The following is a 21317-nucleotide window of genomic DNA, read 5'->3' as shown; positions in this document are numbered from 1 at the left end:
TTTCAGAACTACTTAGTGATATCCATGGGTCTGGGGTGGTGGGACAAAGAACCCCAATTTCAGGTAAAATAAGAAACTGACACTGGTAATAAAAATAAAAATTTATTTCTATCAAGTAGTGAGAATCATATAAGTTAGTAACTCTGAGTCTGTGCCAATAAAATGGAGGCTGAAAGAGGTAATATTAATGCATGGCTCATGAAAGAAAATAATCACAGCTCCTTCAATTTCCACTGAAATCAGTAGCTACAAATGACATGGAAATAGCTCATTTGAGTCCATTCACACAGCAACTGCAATAGTCACAGCTACAACAGTTGTATTTATTAAATGAATCATTTTGAGCAGAGATAACGATGGCAAATGTGCAAGAAAAAGTGTGTTCTGCTTTTACAGAGACACATTTTATTCACCTTAATGACAAGTAGAATTTAATGTAATGCACATACTGTAGTTGAACCCAAGAATTCTTTACCATCCTAATTTATGGCAAAATTGTGCAAAAATAATTCTATACAATTCTATTACATAAATCAATCATAACTTTTTATGTACACCATATACATCATATACATCATATACAGCGCATCAAGAATAAAATAGTTTATGTACGGATGGAATGCAATTAATTTTCAGGTAGAGGCCCAAAATAGGGCATATTTTTTAAAAGGTACAGATTCAACATTCCATTCACCTTAAAAGGCACTATTAAGTCCAGTGAATATTTATTTAACCATGTGCTGTAGACAGACCCTGCCAAGTGAAAGTCCCTGGTTTTCCTGGAACCTGCTGCTGCTCCTGGTGAAGCTGCTCTGCCATGAAGTGTTTCAGAGTTTCTGAGGTGCCAGGGCGGAGCCAGGGCTCAGTTGCTACAGAGGCTGATCCATCATCACCCATGTGTTTCATAATGTCATCAGGGTCAGCTAGTGAACTCTCGTCATCTACAGGAGGCAAGACATGTCTCAGGTAACAAACAAAGGTCTCCTGTACACCAACCCGTTTCAACTCTACATTTTCCCACAAAATTACATTCTGAGCTGTATTGTTTTTGTTTTGTTCAGATACCTTCCAACCTTACCCTTTTAAAAGGTAGGAGAGCAGGCCCAGGAAGGGCCAGATTTGTAGGAGGCTGACTATGAGGCAATCGCACCCCAAGAAATTCTATAAGAGTAGCTTATCAAGAGACTGAGACTACCCCAGACATATTAAGTTGACTGTATCTATATATATGATACAAAACATATCTATTGGAATTTTACAAGCTTTGGGGGGCTGTTTGTCCCACTTATAACATTACGCAAACAAAGTCATTTGGGGAAAACAATAGTTGAAATAAAATTACTTAGTAATTCTTACATCTAATCTAAGAAGGCTGTGTCCCTTAACAGTTCTTTGTCTTTCATTGCATTTGCTTGTACTCAACTTCATTATCTGTATTTTACTTATTAAGTATAATAATAGGAAAATCTGTCTTCCTACCCTGTGATGTCAATTTCTTTTATAAAAAAAAAAATTACATCTCTTGGTCTGTGAAGCATTAGCCCAGCAAAGGGATATGAGCAATCAGTTAATGAGCAATCAATCCATATCGTACCTCAAAGCTCCTGTTTGAAAGGACAGTGTTAAAAAACAGTTTAGACATTGAACACCTTCTGAAAGAGAATCTTAAAATGTTCTATCTTTTGTCAACTTAAATATATCCATATTTGTTCAGTTTATTGATACTAAAGGAGGACATGAAAAAAAAGGTAGGTAATTATCAGTATTCGTGGAAAGAAAATGCATCTTAGCTAAAAAGCCAACCTTTTTTTTTTGGGGGGGGGGGGGGTCTGGTCATGGGGCCTGAACTCTGGGCCTGGGCGCTGTCCCTCAGCTCTTCAGCTCAAGGCTAGCGCTCTACCACTTGAGCCACAGCGCCACTTCCAGACTTTTTTTTTTCTGCTTATGTGGTGCTGAGGAATCGAACCCAGGGCCTCATGCATACAAGGCAAGCACTCTACCACTGAGCCACCTTCCCAGCCCTACCAACCTTTCTTAATATTTCACATTTTCCTAGGTATGATACTATTTTCTCATTTTTATCAATTTATTTGGTGTGGAATTATCACAACCAGAATATATCACACCTGGATGACTAGAGAATGACTACAGTTTTTAAAGTAGGATCTAAAAATAGAAAATTGCCACTAGGAAAATATTACAATGTAGTTTAATAGACCAAAGAGTGTTGTTCAGATAGATCACAATTTATATAATAAATTTTAAACAAATACTAGAGTGATCTATTACTAATATAAATTCACCTGTTATCATTCTTATGACTAGCATGTGATAGTCTGGTAGAGAATTCAATAGCTGTCTTAAGTAGCTGTAAGGTCCTGACAGGGATTAATCTGTAAAACACTGGCGTCTAATCTGGAAAAACTGCTTTGTCCATGGGGTAGAAAGCCACATAAAAGGCAGATTTTCTTTTTAGTACTAAAAATTTACAACAGCTTTGTTATTTAAAAACAAAGCCTGGATAAAGTTCATATACAAAAGTGTTTTTACCTGTTTAGAGTCCACTTAAATGAGTACCCTCTGTGGTAGAAAGAATCTGATATAAAATTCATCCTGAGGTCTGGTTATGTAGCACAATTATTGGGTCTAGATCCTGCAACTCAAAGGACCTAAATCTTACTCCCTTATCTGAGCTAGTGTTAAATGTTCTTTAGATATGTGCTTGCTACGGACCAATAAATTTCACCATTTACCTGTATTAATGGGCTTATTCTGAAGTTCATTTAGTTTTCGCATTCGTTCCTCATTTCTCATTCTAAGCTGATCAACATTGACACTGGAGACAGATTTTAAAGAAAGACCATCTGGTAGTATATCAGAACGACTATTATCCTGTCAAAAATCATAGGTTGTTAGAAGCATTCAATAACAAAGAATCAGTGAACCAAAACCTATTAAACCTACTCACAATAAATACTCAGCGTGTATATTGGCTATGTTTATCTGTATGAGATGACTTTCGAGGTATTGTTGGGTCTGTGACGACACAAATGCTGTCAGTCTGGATATGGTTTGGAAATTAAGGGCACAAAAAGATAAAAGAGATGTTGACTTAAGAATACACATAGAACCATGGAGGAGAAATAACCCAGAATTTAATTCTTACATTCTTGAGTTAGATACCAACAACATGCAATAGGGGAAAAATTCTTTTAACAAGAATTGTTAAAATTCTTAAAACTGGATTTCTATCCTGAAAAAAATTAATTTAGAACCTCATACCATATGCATTACAGACCTGAGTCAAAGAGCAAAAACCATAAAGGAAAACAAATAATTCATTATAGTGGGTTGGATAATTGTTTCTTAGATAAAACATCATAAGCTATCAAATGGAAAAATATTTGCAAATCATACATTTGACTTACACCCTGAATATATAAAGAAGTCTTGAAACTAAACAATAGGGCTGGGAATGTGGCTTAGTGATAGAGTGATTGCCTAGCATGCATGAAACCCTGGGTTCAATTCTTCAGTACCACATAAACAGTGACATTGGATTAAGTAGCACTAGCCTTAAACAAAAGAAGCTTAGGACAGTGCCCGGGCCCTGAGTTCAAGCCCCAAGGACTAGCCAAAACACACACACACACACCACTACCACCACCACCACCTGAACTATGACATCAAAACACACAAAATAAAAATGTAGAGCAGAATCCTGAGCCTCTGTCTAGCACAGCTCAGCACTCCTAGATCTGGATCCACCCTGCAGATTTGATCATAAAGGCCTAGTCCACATTTGTAAAGCCTGTAGGTACAAAGCCTGACATCTCTAATTTGTAGGCCATGTCCATGGAGCTCCCACACCGGGGACCTTATGAATTGTGCTGGATGGGTCTGATAGGCTACTTGCCTAGCAGATTTGCCCCAGGAGGTGGAAACAGCAAATACTGTGCTTGCCCAATATGCACAGGAATGCACTGTTGTCTGGAGTCATGGCTAGCATCTATTGCACCAAGACTGACTGAAGATGTCCTAGAGGCCCTCCAAGTAACTACTTGTGGCACTTAACAAGAGAAAGCTAGTCAGTAAAGAAATAACCATTGTCTGGTCTCCATAATCAATTCAATCTAATAGTGTCACTTAAAAAAAAAAATGGGCAAAGGATTTGAATCAACATTTCCAAAGAATATCTACAACTAGGAGTTAAAGATAAAACAAAGGAACTAAAGAACAAAGTCATAGATATGGAAAAAGCACTCAGAAATTACCAAACAGAAGTCCAAGAACTGGCAGACAATGCCAAGAAATCTCATCTTCATATAATTGGGATTAATGAAGCAGAGGAATACCAGAATATAGGGATGCAACACTTAATAAGATTACAGAAAATTCTCAAAGAGAAAAACCTCACCCACATAACAGAAGCATACAGAATATCTAGAAGACAGGATTCTAGAAGAAACACTTCTGGACACATTGTAGTAGACCTGCATTGCAAAGAGCTGATTTTAAATACTGTAAAATGAAAGAAGGAACTATTCTAAAATGGGAAGAAATTCAGTGTCACTCTCCATACAAAACCTCAACTCAAGGATCTCCTGGAAAAGTACCATCCTGAAAACCAGTAACTGCCAGCCCAGACTGGTATATCCAGCGAAACTAGAATTTGCATTCAATAGAGAAACTAAAATTACTATTAATAAAGAAAAATTAAAGGAATTCATGAACAAGAAGCCAGCACTACAAAAAAAAACCTAAATGAAGGAATATAGCTCAAAGAACGTAAGATCAGGGAACCACATCAGACAGAAACCTAATAGAGAGTTTGCTTTATTAATATGAAGTGAATGCCCTTTGTTTTTTTCTAATTGTAATTTGAAGTAAGTTTTATGTGATATTAATATTACTACCCAAGCTTGTTTTATGAGGGCCATGTTTTTGGAAGGCTTTGTTCCAGCCTTTCACTTGAATAGTTAAATATTTGAAAGCCTCAGGCCATAGCTAATGAAAGACAAGGAAAGACAGGAATGGTTGCAGATTAGGTAAGCTAAGTAGACAGGATAACTAACCAGGCTAGATTAGATTTTGTGATGGAAATAGAGTATTCGAGAAAAATGCTGGTGAGTATTCATAAAGCCTAAAGCAGTTTAGTTTAAAGCATTACATCTCTTCGTAATTATACTAAGGTTCTGTGGGTTTTCAGCCTAGGGATGCTCATAAATGACAAAGTAGCTCTTTGAAATATTTTTGTAATTATCCTAAAATCTAAAATTATCTCAAAATACAAAGTCAAGGAACTGTGTTTTCCCAAAGTCCCTTAAGTAGACTACAGGAAACTAGTGGCTTAAGAGGACACAAACTTGTCACAAATTTGAAATATATTATGATATTGAAATTAGTTATGATCCTTACAGAAATCCTTTTACTGTACATTGTTCAAAGTACACCTATGCCTCAAACTTTGAACCAGTCAGTGATCAGTGGCCTTTGTGTCTTGGCAGATCCTTATTTAGTATCTGGGACAGTTTATCACAGCAAGTATACTTTCTTCAGGTTGATGTTTTGCTGCTTATATTTTTTGAATTTGTATTTTTGTTAACTTTGTGTTACAGCATACATTCTTTTCACAACCATGCAGCAATAGCTTCAGAGATTTGTAGGGGTATAAAATTTGAGACAGAAATGTTAATGAATTAGCTCAGAATTGCTAACAATGTAAACTGAGAAGAATAATCCATTAAAAGGAAAAATTGCAAGAAGTATGTACTATAGAAAAGTTGAATTTTAACAAATTGTTGCATTAGTGTGCTGTCTGAGATGAAAACTAAAAAGTAGCTGCAAGAACTATGATGTTTTCTTTAATGACATTTCTATAGAATGTTTCAGGACTTATTTAGTAAACTAAGGGTACAGATAAAAAAAAAAATTACTACCACCGACTGCTTCCAGAAACTTAGATCTAGTTGTGTAAATTTGGAAAATAAACTCTAAAAGCCTTAATTTGCTCACTAATAAAGTGGGGGTAATGAAATACTTGAATCACAGCAGTAGTGAAGATTAAAATAAATGATACTGGGCTGGGAAGGTGGCTCAGTGGTAGAGCGCTTGCCTTGCATGCTGCTCAAGGCCCTGGGTTCAATTCCTCAGCACCACATAAGCAAAAAGAAAAAAGCCGGAAGTGGCGCTGTGACTCAAGTGGTAGAGCGCTAGCCTTGAGCTGAAGAGCTGAGGGACAGCGCCTAGGCCCAGAGTTCAGGCCCCACAACCGGACCCAAAAAATAAATAAATAAATAAATAAATAAATGATACTTAGTACAAATACGAAACTTTCAATAAGCATCTTATAGAAGAAATAGCTACTGCTTTCATTGTTATTGCCATTGTATTATTGTGACATGTTGGAAAAATTACCTATAACAATGTGTATAAATAAAAAAATTGAAAATGAAAAAAAAAAAGAAATAGCCAGGAAAATGCTGAAAAGAAAGCTGAAGTTACTAATGTGTTATCAAGACTATTTTGTGAGGTTAAGGATGTCTTTGATTATCATTAACTCAACTGTCACCCTTGATGCTTAGATAACACAAGTATCTATATAAAATATAAAATTACATTGTTGTCAAAAAAATACAACTGTAAGGAAGGCCTGATGTTCAAAATCATTAGAGACCACACTCACTACATGGTTATAATCAATTATAGCCATCAGCAATACTGGCCAAGATGTGGACAAATTGGAACCCTCATATAATTTATAATGTAAAACAATACAGCTGTTTTGGAAAAGTCTGACAATTCCTCAAAATGTGACCACATGAGCCAACAATTATAGGCATATATTCAGAAAATAATAGAATCCTCTACATGAGTGCTAGTAACTAACAAAAAAGTGAAAACCTAAGTGTTACCACTGATGAATGAATAAATAAAATCTATTCATATAATGGTGCATTAAGCAATGAAATCAACTACTGATACATGCTACAACATGGAAAATCCTTGAAAAATGATGAAATCAGTCACAAATGATCATTTATTGCTCACTTGTATGTAATAGCTAGAAAAGGCAAATTTCTAGAGTCCAAAGTAAATTAGTGGTTTCCTAAGTCAACAAAGTTTCCACCAGTTGGTAAAGTTGTAAATATAATGCTAAAAAGCAGCTTAAGTTATTTGTTGGGAGCTTTCTGCATACCTGGCTCAATGCTCTGTGTTTTGCTGATATTAAATATATGTCATAGAAGGAAATACAAAGTAAGAAACTATTCAAAGTTGCCTACCAGATGAGAAAGTTACATGAGTACAACAGTAATGCTGAATTCACCTCTAAAAGCCTAACTATAGTAGAAAATGATAATAATATAATTTCTGACTTTAAAAACCTAAAAAAAGAAATTAAAGCAGAACTTAGGAAGTTGAAAAACTTCCCATGCTCCTGGATTGGGAGGATTAACATTGTAAAAATGGCAATACTTCCAAAGGCTATTTACAAATTCAATGCGATACCTATCAATATCCCAACTTCACCCTTTAATGAAATAGAAGCAGCAACCCAAAAATTCATATGGAACAAAAAAAAAAGACCCCAAATAGTAAAAACAATCCTTAGCAGTCCTGGAGGAATCTTAATACCAAATTTTAAATTCTACGACAAAGTCATAGTAATCAAAACAGTTTGGTACTGGCACAAGAACAGACCTGAGGTCCAATGGAATAGAACTGAAGACCCAGAAATGAACCCATAGACCTATAGCCACCTAATCTTCGATAAGGGAGCTAAAAAAATAGAATGGAAGAAAGACAGTCTCTTCAGTAAAATGCTGCTGGCAACATTGGTTAACTACTTGTAGAAAACTAAAGCTAGATCCTTATATATCACCCTGCACCAATCCACTCCAAATGGATCAAAGACCCCAAAGTCAAAGCAGATACCCAGAAAACATTACAGGAAGGAATAGGAGAAACCTTAGGCCTCCTTGGCACAGGCTGAAATTCTCTTAATAAAGACCCAGAAACACAACAAATCAAAGAAAGGTTGGACAAATGGGATTGCATGAAATTGCAGAGCTTCTGCATGGCAAAGGACATAGCTAGCAAGATTAATAGAAAGCCCATGGATTGGGAGAAGATCTTCACTAGCCATACAAAAGACAAGGGGTCTCATATCTAAAATATACTTAGAACTCAAAAAATGAAATCCCCCAACAACAAATCCTCAAAGAAACAACTAAAGACCTAAACAGAAATTTCTCTGAAGAGGAAATAAGAACAGCCAATAGACACATGAAGAAACTCTCAACTTCCCTAGCCATAAAAGAAATGCAAATCAAAACAACATCGAGATTCCACCTCACCCCAGTTAGAATGGCTATAACCAAGAAATCTAATAGCATCAGATACTAGAGGGGATGAGGCCAAAAGGGAACCCTACTGCATTATTGGTGGGAGTGTAAACTTGTCCAATCACTTTGAAAGGCAGTATGGAGGTTTCTCAAGATTCCACATAGAGCTCCCCTATGACCCAGCAATCCCACTTTTGGGCATTTACCCAAACGATCACAAACAAGGCTAAAGCTACCAGCACAACTATGTTTTTACAGCAGCACTATTTACCATAGCTAAGATATAGAACCAACCCAGATGCCCCTCAGTAGATGAATGGATCAAGAAAATGTATATTTATACATAGGGATTCTATGGCTCCATCAGAAAGAGTGACATTACCCCATTTGTTAGGAACTGGAAAGACTTGGAAAAAATTATATTAAGTGAAGTAAGCCAGGCCCAAAGAAAAAAAAGAGGTGGGGAAGGAAGGGATGATAGGGGTAAGACAAAGGAGGAGGTAACAATGCTCAATGGGAAATGTACTCATTACCTTACTCATGTAACTGTAACCCCTCTGTACAGTATATTTACAATAAAAAATATAAAAATAATGTAATTTCTGGGTACATGTGTGAAGCTTTGGAAAGGAGTGAAGAGAGATAATACGGGTTTGATTGTCAGTTGTCTTGCCTATTTGACCTTGGATGAGTCACTGAGGCAAAATGGGATGGATGCCTATATCACAATTAGGTGATTATAGGGGTATAATAAGCTTTCTAATCAATTGTTTCCGTTGCTTCTTGTGTCATCTCTGAATCCCATGTATTCGGTGGGAGAAAGATGAAGAAGGGACACTGATTCTGTGCCAACTATATGTATCTGACGAGATGATAAAATACTATCTCAAAAGCAAAATAGCAGAGTTCAGTGAGCTAACAAGTGGTCAAGCTAATGGGTGATGGATAAAGGTAATTAATGTTTAAATCAAGAGCTCTTTATTAGACCACGTAAGTTTAGGTGGGTGAGAACCCAGACCACTCACTCTAATAAACAGGAAAAAGTTAAGACACTTAATACGTACCAAGTCCAGTCCTTTCAATTTGTTCCTCCTCCGTTCCCTTGCAGAGGGCAGCTGTGACAGTAGAGGGAGGGCATCATCTTCAATGGCAGGGTATGTTTCACCATAAGCACCTAAACACTCCACAGAAGGGAGAAGTATTATATCCAAACCATTTCAAATATAAAACCCAGGGTTAAACCAACAACGTGGTTTGTCTTGTTTAGTTGCCAGTACTGGGGCTTCAACTCTGAGCCTTACACCCAACTTTTCATTCATAGCTGGCACTTTATCACTGAAGCCACACCTCCACTTTAATCTTTTTGCTAGTTAGTAGGAGATAAATGTCTCAAGGATTTGTCTGCCTGGGGACCAGGTTCCAGCCTTCTTAGTAGCTAGGATTACAGGTGTAAGTCACTGACTCCCAGTAAAAGCCCTCTTTTTAACTGCCTTATAGACATTATTTATGTACCATAAAATATACTCATTGTAACATACATAACTCAGTGATGTTTTCATGGATGTATAATGGTCATTACAATCTCAAATACCTCCCCCCATGCCCAGTGACAACCATTTCTCAGCCTGAGTTCACAATCTACTCTTCTTAATGATTTACCTTATCTAACATTTCACAAAGATAGAATTCTGAATACTCTTGTGTTTTTCACTTAGCACAATGTGCTTGAAGTTCCTCTACATTCTACATTGTTTATTGCTGACTAGCACTTCGTATATCACATTTTGTTTCTGCATTTACAAATTAATAAGCATTACTACCTGTAGGTGCTTATGTAGAATGCTGCTTTGAACATTTAGGTACAAGTCTTTTGTGTGGATATTTGTTTGCAAATATTGTTAATAATACCAGGTGTTAGCATAATATCCAGCAATTTCATCGTTATGATAACTCTTGGTATTGCTAGAGTTATTACCATTATTCTAGAGAGTCAACAGCCTATTTAACCAGAATGTGGTTCAGAATTTTTGAAACAATTTAGACTTAGAGAAAACTTGGCTCAGTTTCTCCCAATGGTAATGTTCTATAAAAACAACACTGGGTGGGGGTGGGGGGTGGGGGGGGAAGCCTCACAACCAGGACACTGATGTTAATACAGTACTTTAACCTAGTGTTTATAGTTTCATTTTTACTCATTTGTGACTATATATTAAGCTTAAGCTCTATATCTTATTATCTGATTACATTTGTGTATCTACTCCGACAAGATGTTCACTCCAAATCCACCAGGATCTCTCATTTTGTTCCTGTCCAACTACACACACCTCACTCGGACCCCTGAGGCCATCACTTACCACTTCTGTCATTTCAAAAATAAAGCAGAATCATACAGTGTATAATGTATCAGGATTGTTTTTTTTGCTTAGCATATTTTCTAAGAGTCATCCCAAGTGTCTACATATTTCCATAGGTGGTTTCTTACTGCTGAGCAGTATTCCACTGTATGGATGGATCAGAGTTTAACCCTTTACCTGCTGAAGGACATCTTGGCTGATTCCAGTTTGGGGCTATTTTAAATAAACTGGTTAGTGAATATTCATGTACAATTTTTGCGAGAACTACTCTTCTTTTTTTTGTGTGTGCTGTTTCCCAACTCAGGGCCTGGACACAATCCCCAAACCTCTTTGTGCTCAAGGCTAGCATACCACTTGAGTCACAGCATCACTTCTGGATTTTTTTGTGTATGTGGTACTGAGGAATCGAATCCAGGGCTTCATGCATGCTAGGCAAACACTCTACCACTAAGCCACCTTCCCAGGTTCCTCTGACTTTTAAGATTCATTTTAGTAATTCTGATTTTGAAAACTTCATAAGCCATATTTGATATCACTCATTAAGACAATAAAACAATGTTATGATTTTGTCATCTTGTTCAACAACAGTACTGGTTTCGTAAGCATGAAGGCACTTGAATATAAATACTGAATAACTATTATAGCATTAGTAAATTATAGACATACTCACCAATAAAAGCACTATCAGATTCCAACAATGAATTTTTCAAAAAGTCAGTAGTGTCATCTCTAGACTGAAAGAAACATCATATATTAATGGCTATTCTATGTAAGGAAACAAATTTACCCTAACAGGCAACTCAGGTACCTATGCTAAGTCCCCAAAAAGCAAAAAAAAGATGGAGAGAAAGAGAAGTAGGATTGCTTCTATCCATCATCCATCCCACTAACCCAGAGAAAATACTGGAAAGCATGAACACAGAAACTTCACCAAGCATTTACTCCTTAACTCCACCTCTTACTGCCCTCTTGTGGTAAAGTCAAAGGAGAGGATTATACTACTGCTAAATATGAAGCAGTGAATCAAAATGAAACCATTTTTAAAACATTACTGAGATTCACACATCCTTTCAGTAAATCTGTATGGCGTACTTCCCAAATCTAATCTCTGCCAAGAATGGGGATTGACACAATAGTGAATTAAGAGGCTCTATTCTAGAGTAGAAAGATTATAGTCCAATGGAGGAAAAGGAGACATGCCTTCAGATAATGATACTATGGCAAAACAATTTTCAAGATGTCGTAGCTCACATGCTGGGACATACAGGAGGGAAAAAATAGTGCACTAGGCATGTTGAGTTCACAAAGGAGACAAATTTATGTATGAAGAATTTTATAGTATGTCAGAAGGAATCTTAAGTCATCTAACAACAACTCCTTGCACCTCTCCACATTTCTGGTTAGAACACTAGAAATAAATTAACTTAATAAGTTTTAAGGCAATAAATTCTTCTTTGGGCCAGCATTCATCATTAAAAAGTTCTCTTACAGTGAATTCTTTTATAGGTGTAATTCATGTCTCCTTTTAATTTGCCACCCATTGAGTCTACTTACTTTCTAGTAAGATAATGACAATAACTTTCACAGCTGTTCTCAGCATATTTCACGCCTACCACCCAACTTCTCTCTTGCATTACAGTCCTTCACATACTTCAGTGTTCGTTCTAAGTCTACCTAAACCTTAATCCTTTCCATCCAATCATGTTCAATTTCATCCTACATAACTTTCTAAGTAATCTCGTTTCTAGGGAGATCAGAAGTCCAATATTTATTTGCATTTTTAAGAGCCATGTAAACTTCTGGCATATGCTGAGCATGTACTCAGCCTAGTCTGCTTCTAATCCAAGATTTTAACACAAGTTCCAGCTCTTAAATTTCAGTATCTTTTCACTAAGAAATGTGACCATTACATATGGAGAAACATACCTAACTTCAGTGTCTGCCCAGATAGGTGTTAAGGTATCTCAGAGCATGTGCTATGTGACAGTAGGTGTCTGGGACAAGTGTGGGTTCAAACCTGGGTTTACTGCTCATTGGCGTAGTGACTGTGGGTAAGATAATAAGCCTTTAAGCTCTACATGAAAACTGTAGCTATTAGCAATATCATCAGTTTAAAATCAAGCACCAACATTTGTTGGTAACCCTGAGCAACTAAGAACTGAGCTAGGGTCCATGGCTCATGTCTGCAATCCCAGCTATTCTAGAGGGAAGATAGGATCAATCAAGGCCAGCCAAAGGGGGGAAAAATGTTGGCAAAACCCCATCTGAATCGATGAGCCAGGTATGGTGGTGCCTGGTAATTCAGCTACAAGAGAGACTAGAGGCAGAAGTTTAAGGCTAGTCCTAGGTAAATATTTGAGACCTTGTCTGAAAAATAACTAAAGCAAAAAAGGGCTAAAGTGGTAGGGGCTCAAGTGGTAGGCAGAGTACTTGTCTAGCAAGTACCATCACACTGAGTTCAAATCCCAGTACCTCAAATGGGGTTGGGGGTGCGGGGCGGGGAGAGATTTGATGGAGTAACAGGGGAGAAATACTTCCAATATCATAACAGTGTTATCAAAATTAAATTTGTATTTCCAGCCTCCCTCTTTCTCCCTGGACTCATATCTATGTATGCACCATGTCCAATTATTTGTCTAATAAGCACCTCACACTTAATATGCCCTATATCCTATTGGGTCTCCTACTAAAATCCAAACATTTCAAGACTACGTTCTAGGATACTCTTGCCCAGATAGTTACAAAACCCATATGCTCAGTCTACTATCAACATGTGACAGTGACTGACAAAAATATAAAACAGCTGGGCACTGGTGCCTTAAGTCCATAATCCTAGCTACTCAGGAGGTTGAAATCTAAGGATCACGATTCAAAGTCAGCCTGGGAAGGAAAGTCTGTGAGACTCTTTGTTTTTGTTTTGTTTTGTTTTGGTGATGGTTCTGTGGGGCTTACTTAAGGCCTGGGCACTGTCTCTGAGCTTATTTTGTTGACGGCTAGCATTCTACCACTTAAGCCACAGATTCACTTCCAGCTTCTTTGGTAATTTAATGGAGATAAGAGTCTCCCAGACTTTCCTGGCCAGCCTGGCTTTGAACTGTGATCATCACATCTCAGCCCACTGAGTAGCTAGAATTACTGGGTTAAGCCACCAGTACTTGGCTCTGTGAGACTCTTCTCCAATTAACCACCAAAAAGCCACAGCTCAAATGGTAGAGCACTAGCTTTGAGCAAAAAAGCACCGAGACAACAGCCAGCCCTAGGAACAGCACAAAAAAAGAAAGAAAATTAATTGGTACCATTCTTCCACTGCGAAGCAGAAAGGCAACCCTGACATTGTCCCTCAGTTATCACTGCTCTGACCCATCAGGGCCTGCTCACCCTTGCTCAAGAACCTCCTGACTACCCACCTCTCCCCAGTGTCTGGTTCAAACATTTTCTTCTCAGTCTCAAATGCCAACTGTATTTCAAATTGTAAGACCTCACATTCTAATACTCTCCAAGTCATCTTCCTTGATATTCCTGTTTTGCCCAACTGCATGATGTAACATAATAGATCAGCAGACTTCTACTGAGTCCTGAATCCTGACTACGTGGAACAATTTTCTGGTCCATAAAAACTATTCACTAAGTCTCTGTTGAATGAAAATGGCTCATCCCTTCCCTTTAAGCAGTTTTGCACAGAAGTAATATCCGCAGGATAAGAGTGAGGTTATCACTAGTACCTTATTTTCTTTACAGACCTTACTACTTATGTTAAGATTTTTGGCTACTGCTAGTATTAATACAACACATACTTTGCACTCAGTATGGGCCAGGCCCTATTACAAGGACTTTTAATCCATATATTATTTTACTTAATCCTCACAATAACCCTTCTCCTGCATTTATTTTATTAACATCCTTCTGCTGTATAAAGGGAGTTTCACTTTGACATTTCCATACATGTTTACAATGTATTCAATCAAACTCACTTCCTCCATCACTCTCCCTTACTGCACTAACCTTCTTAAAACAATTTCAACAGGTTCTTCTGTTCTACTTTCACATACACAAACGAAGAACTACTTTAATCATATTGATCCTCATATTCTCTCTTTATTAAACCCTTTCTCTTCTGCTGGCACTCCTTCCCACCAACAAAGCATGTTTTACTTTTTATTATTTATTACTTATTTATTTACTGTATTTTTATTAACTAATACTTATACAAAACTTATCACATCTTAAACTTGTCCATTCATACCTGGAAAATGTCATTTTAATTGTCATAGTAACCCTCAGGGGTAAGTACTAGCATCTCTATTTTATAGATAATAAGAAACCAACGCAGAGATTAAATGTACCAAAATAAATCACACAGCCTAGCACTAGTATCTTCTTAGCATTTATGTTTCTTCTATGTATCATATCATCAATTTTCTAGATACCTGCTGCACTGATTAAAACTTAAAAATCTCTTAATTTTCTCAAAAATTAAAAATTTGTAATATTCACTTTTCATATTCCTAAAATTTGTTCCCTCAAAACCTAACTTTAAAAATTAGAACTAGTTACTTACCATTCTGTGCCCTCGAACTTTAGCCCTTGGGATAACATCTAAGTCAACTGTAGTCAAAACAGAACAAAAACAAGTTAAAAGTTTAGAAAATATTCAATAAGTTTCAGATTCTCTTTTCTGACTAGCTCTTTACTCTAAATTCCTTTCCATCTACCATACCTCAAAAAATTCTTAGGACACTACTTATTAATAAACCTAACTCTACATCCATTCTAGATAAAACTTCCCTGTTCACAATACTTAATAACTTTAAACTGATGCCTAAGAACCAGAAACTGATTAATACAGGAGTCTTCACCATATTCTACCATATTTCTGTTGTCTGTATAGAAAGCCATTGGGTGCACATGAACAATGAATTAAAGTAGGCTAATTCTTTGTTGTTGTTTGTTGTGTTTTTCTACTAACCTAGTCCAGGATTTGACCTCTGGCTTCTATTATCTGGTACTAAAGATGTGTGCTTTGATTCATCTCATACCCTGATGAATTTTGTTTTGGGGGGGAGAATTGAACTTTATTTTTTTATACGTTTTTCTTATTGTAAAGATACTGTACCAAGGGGTTACCTTTACATGAGTAAGGTAATGAGTACATTTCCTGTAAGGTCTGCACAGGGACACCTCCCTCCCTCTTGGCTAAGTTTCTGCCCAGTATTTGTTACCTAGGTAACTGGCAGACCTGGAAGCAGTCACCTACCCCTCCTGCTAGTCTTGGGCCATCTCTGGTCACATGCCTCCAATCTGACCTTAGGAGGGTCCTAGACCCTGAGGTCACATCCAGATCCAGTGTGGCCAAATCTTTCCCCCACCTGGCCACACCTTTTCCTGTCCCTGGCCTAGATAAGTCCTAGCCCTGGAGTGCCCCCCCCACCCCCAGCCCACCCCCCCGCTTTCCCTTTCAGCCATGCCTCTCACCATGCATGGTGTGGGCAGTAGTTCGGTAAATAAACTTCTTTTCCTGCCTGAATAGCACATGGTGTTCTCTTCATCAGCTACCTAATGAAACCTACCTATTTAATATACCTTACATTTCCTATCAAACATTGTCTTCCTCCTTTGTTTTTCCCCTACCATCCCCCTTCCCTCCCTACCCCCACCCTCCTCCCCGCCAAAGTTGTAAAGTTCGTTTTCAACGTAAGTGTCTTGTACATCTCATTGTTACAATGGGTCAACCTGTATCCTTATTTCAGCATTTTGTCATTCCCCTTCCCTCCCCAAATTAGAAAAATGTATATACAAGATGCAGGGCACTGACATCAAATACAGTGAAAACTGTGGGATAAGAACATACCAAAGAAACAAAAAAAGCCACATAGTACATTATAAATATGTTAAAAAACAATAGCAAGAAAGAAAAAACCACTTGTGTCCCTATCTTGTGGTTCATTTCACTTAACATCATCTTATATGGTCATATATATATAGCTTTTGACCTTTTCTTGTCCTAGACATATAAATAGGCTAAATTCTAAGAACATAGAATTCTTTTTTTACCTAGTTCCAGCAGCAAAGATTTTTTTTTAATTGTTTAAATTGCGAAGGTGATGCACAGAGAGGTTAGTCACATAGGCCAGGTAATGAACATATTTCCTTTTGAACAATGTCACCCCTAACTCATTTTCTGCCACTTTTTCCCCTCATGCTCCCCCTCCTCCCCATCAAATTGTAAAGTTCATTTCCAACATAATGTCTAGTGAATATCACTGCTGAATTTGTTCACCTTTTGTCTCACCATTTCTGTGATTCCCCTTCCCCTTCCCAAATCAGATAAACGTATATACAAGACAAAGGGTACAGGAATCAAAAACAGTGACAGAAGGGAGTAAACCAAAGAAAGAAAGGAAAGGAAAAAAGAATTTTGCTTCCATTTCTTGGAGTTCATTTCCATAAACGTTTTATATGATCATATGCACATAGCTATTGAGCCCTTGTGATCCTTTCCTAAGAATATCCTCCTTTATTCTTATTGTGTGAATGTTTAGACTGCTGTTTAATCATAAGTGTAATTATTTGTCTCTTAGTATCCACTGGGTTTACCTGTAGACTTTTAGGCGCATTCTAATTATTACAAATAAGGGAAAACATGCAGTTTATATTTCTTTGAGTCTGGCTTACTGTGCTTAGTATGTCTTCCAGGTCTTTCCATTTCCTTATGAATGGGGCTATATCAATCTTTCTGATGTAAGCAGAGAATTCCATTATGTATCTATCCCATTTTCTTGATCCATTCATCCACCAAAGGGCATCTGAGTTGATTCCAGATCTTGGCTATGTTAAATAATACTGCAATGAACATACATGTGCTGGTGGCTTTAGTGTAGCCTGATTTGTAATCTTTCGGATAAATGCCCAGGGGTGGGATTGCTGGGTCATAGGGAAACTCTATGTTTAGTCTTTTGAGGAACCACCATACTAGTGTACTAGTGTTCCCTTTTGGCCACATCCCACCACCGTCTGTTATTATTAGTTGTCTTGATTATAGCCATTGTAACTGAGGTTTGGTAGAATCTTAGTGTTGTTTTGATTTGCATCTCTTCTATTGCCACAAATATCAAACATTTCTTCATGTATCTACTAGCCATTCTTATTTCTTCTTCAAAGAATTCTCTCTTTAAATCTTTAGCCCATTTATTAATTGGGTTGTTGTTTCTTTGAGGATTCAAAATAAATCCTCAAAGAAACCTCCCAAAATAGGGAGGTTTAATGTTTTGAGCTATGAGTATATTTTAGATATGAGGCCCTTGTCTGATGCTAAAGATCTTTTCCCATTGTGTAGGCTTTCTATTTATCTTCAGCAGCAAAGATTTTAAGGAGAAAAAAGAGGAAGAACCTTAGGAAAGAGGGACAGGAAGCTGAAAAGTAGAGAGAAATAGAGTCTACAGATTAAGCTTGGAAACACCTAGTACTGGGCCCACCAGTTAGTTAGCTTTGGTGACAGACTAGGGGATCTCAAAGTAAGAAAAGCCTTCACTTCCCACATGTCTGAACCCAGGACAGAGATTTAGTGGACAGTGACCCACTCTGTGTGATAGCTTCAGACAAGGAGGACATTCTTTTTTCTTTTTGGTCAGTCATGGGGCTTGAACTCGGCCTGGGTGCTGTCCCTTAGCAATTCAGCTCAAGGCAAGCATGCTACCACTTAAACCACAAAGCCACTTCAGTTTTCAGTTGGTTAATGGCGGCCAGCCATTTTTTTTTTTTGTAACTCCACATCTTGGAGGCTGTGGCAGATGTTATCTAGAGAAAGGGACTATTGTTCAAGACAACCGAGGAACTAAAAATTAAGGACCAAGCCAGGTGCCGGTGGCTCACACTTATAATCCTACCTCTTCAGGAGCTGAGATCAGAGGATCGAAGTTCAAAGCCAACCCCAACAGGAAAGTCCACGAGACTCTTATCTCCAATTAACCACCAGAAAACAAAGTGGTGCTGTGGCTCAATGAACAGCACCCATGCCCAGAATTCAAGCCCCATGACTGACAAAACAAAAAGCAAAAAACTAAGGAACAATGACAGCTCATGGAGTATGGACAACCAGCCACTGTACCCGAGAGACAGCCATGAGAAGCTGCTATGGAGAGGGAGAGGTTCTAATAAGGGCCAGCTGGGAAATTCAATCAGCTGAAAGCTCAGTTTCATCAACTGAAAGAAGAGGACACAGTGCTCAGAAGCCCCACCCTCACTGGCATGATGGGAGTTTTACTGTGTGAGGAACATTTTGGAAACAGCATGGAGCCCATGTCTAGCAGAATGCTTAGGTCCCAAGGAGCTGCTACCTGTCTGAGGTCAGATAGGTTTTGAGAATGAGCTACCCTGAGAACTTGAAAATTAAAGAATAATCTCAGCTCTGGGGAGTCTTAGAAAACCAGGTCAGTACTAGAAAGGAGAAGACCACAAGAGATAATTGTGAATAGCACCTAGCCCATGGCTGTTGATTACCTGTTGACTGTAGGTACTTGCTGCCAGATGGGGCTAAGAGCTCTGGGAATAATTTTATATCACCCAGTGTCTTCCCTGTGATAGGGTGATGAACTGATGAGCAGGGACTAAAAGCACTGAGATCTATAGGCAGGGCAGTACCTCAGTTCTCCCATAAGAACTCAATTCTTGCTTTTCCCACTATCAGATACAATTGGGGGACACTCCTATGTTGGCATACGAGCTGCCTCCAAAGGGTACAAAAATTGGGAGGCCTGTGCAGCAAGTGAGAATCATCCTAGCTCATAAACTACAAATCTCCATGAAGTCAGAAGCAGTTTTCAACATACAAGGAAGATCACCTCAACTGAAAGACTACAAGTGATAAAAACTCAGCAAGTAACTTGCCTCAAAAATACCCAAATCCAATGCAAAAAAAAATCAATAATTATTAACAACAACAAAAAATCAACACAACATCCTCAAAAGTCAACAATCCCAAAGTAATGGAGACTAGGGACAGTAAAGAACATGAAAGCCCAGATGAAGGAATGCAAAAGAATGATTGTGAGAATAATCAATGAGTTAACTGTATACCTATATGACTTCAAAGAGAAAACTTAAATACACTTCCCAAACATACAGAAAAAATGTCCTACAGGGCACTAATGCATTCTCTCAGCCTTTTTGTAGCTCGTAGTTCCTGGTATAGATGTAACCAGTCCTGACCCAAATATTCAATCTTTCTGGCTACAGTGACCAGGTAGGACCCTCTCATATATGCACACAGGACTCTGACCCCTATTGAACCAACCAAGATGCTCTCTGAGACTTGTTCTTTTGTGGGACCATTTGGCAAAGGGCCAGGTAAGCATGGAACAGCCAGTGGAGAAGCCTGTCTGAGACTGAAAATCAAGAGAGGTCACAAGGGAAGCTGACAAAAGAAAATCCCATTGGTGCTATTTTAAATGGCAATGATTGTTTCTCACCTTCAGCATCTTCCTGTATTTTTAATCTATTTAGCCTCTTCTGCTGCTCTCTCAGCAAGGCTTGCTGCTGAATCTCTAAGGTGTGTTGATCTCTTGGAGGATCTGGGTACATAAATTTCAGATCAACTCGTGTTTCTGAATCTGGTACAGAAAAATACATGACATAACCAAGGTAAACATTTTCAAATGAGATTTTACAAAGACCTGCACATAAATGTTTGTAACAACTTTATTCATAACTGTCAAAACATGAAAGCAACTAAGATGTCTACCAGGAGATAAATGGATAAACTGTAAAATATTATTAAACAATGGAATATTACTCAGTAACAAGAAAAAATGATCTTTCAAACCAAGAAAAGGCATGGAGGAAAATCGAATGCATATTAATTATTAAGTGAAAGAGGCCAATCGGAGGAGGCTACATGCAATATGATACTAACTATATGACCTTTTGGAAAAAGCAAAGTATGAAAACCATAAAGGGATTAGTAATTGCTAGGGGAGAGGAAACTGAGTTGGTATAGCATAGAGGGTTTTTACAGTTATGAGATTATTCTGTATTTTATTACAACAATGGTTTTATATCACCATACATTTATCCAAATTGATAAAAAAAATCTCAAAGTAAGCTATAAACTTTGGATGATACTCATTTGTCAATATGGGTAAATGGATTGCAATAAAGTGTATGACTGTGCTGCAGGATGCCCATAATGGAGGAGGCAGAGAAAATGTTGAGACAGAGACTATATGCAAAAACTCTGTATATCCTATTCAGTATTACCATAAACCTAAAACTGCTTTACAAATGAAATTCATTATTGTTTTCTTAAAGAAATTTTTGTATACTTTATTATATGTAACAAATAGTGAGATATCACCAAAGTTGAAGGATGTTAAAACAGCCATAAAACTAAAAACCATGACATTAATATTCTCCAATAAATGTCCTTTTCAAAAACGTATATAACAACATTATAAGAAATCTTCCAGGACAAGTAGCAGTTTATGATGATGCACCTTCATCCTGATTTGCCCCTCTTCCTGCCAAGAGGACAATTCTGTGTAGGTACATACAAGTAATGAGTCACTGGGCTATGATACAGAAAGCCATACTGTTTATAGCTGATACCTAAAACACATTGAAGAAA

The 21317-nt window shown here is 37.6% G+C and overlaps 2 protein-coding genes across 10 annotated transcripts in view; one reads left to right on the top strand and one right to left on the bottom strand.

The window, feature by feature from the left end:
- Arfgef1 (ADP ribosylation factor guanine nucleotide exchange factor 1) overlaps nt 1–834 on the top strand; it is a 114453-nt gene extending 113619 nt beyond the window's left edge. Inside the window, exon 39 of the mRNA XM_042666362.1 lies at nt 747–834. Coding sequence (XP_042522296.1) covers nt 747–764 — 18 coding nt within the window. The 3' untranslated portion in view covers nt 765–834. The remainder of the gene's footprint in view (nt 1–746) is intronic.
- Cspp1 (centrosome and spindle pole associated protein 1) overlaps nt 90–21317 on the bottom strand; it is a 122551-nt gene continuing 101323 nt past the window's right edge. For 7 of the 9 annotated variants that reach the window (XM_042666373.1, XM_042666400.1, XM_042666408.1 and 4 more), the window contains 6 exons: nt 20164–20304; nt 15258–15304; nt 11370–11433; nt 9410–9519; nt 2754–2892; nt 90–941 (listed from right to left, as the gene is read on the bottom strand). In XM_042666373.1, the coding sequence (XP_042522307.1) occupies nt 730–941; nt 2754–2892; nt 9410–9519; nt 11370–11433; nt 15258–15304; nt 20164–20304 (713 nt within the window). In that variant the 3' untranslated portion in view covers nt 90–729. Of the gene's footprint in view, nt 942–1479; nt 1605–2753; nt 2893–9409; nt 9520–11369; nt 11434–15257; nt 15305–20163; nt 20305–21317 lie in introns of all 9 variants that reach the window. The other 2 variants (XR_006145236.1, XM_042666420.1) reach the window with 2 other exon arrangements.

Source organism: Dipodomys spectabilis, unplaced genomic scaffold (genome assembly GCF_019054845.1).
Source record: "Dipodomys spectabilis isolate Male_0828 unplaced genomic scaffold, ASM1905484v1 ptg000015l, whole genome shotgun sequence".
NCBI lineage: Eukaryota > Metazoa > Chordata > Mammalia > Rodentia > Heteromyidae > Dipodomys > Dipodomys spectabilis.
Note: the sequence above shows the minus strand (reverse complement) of the source record. Positions and strands in the feature narration are given on the sequence as shown.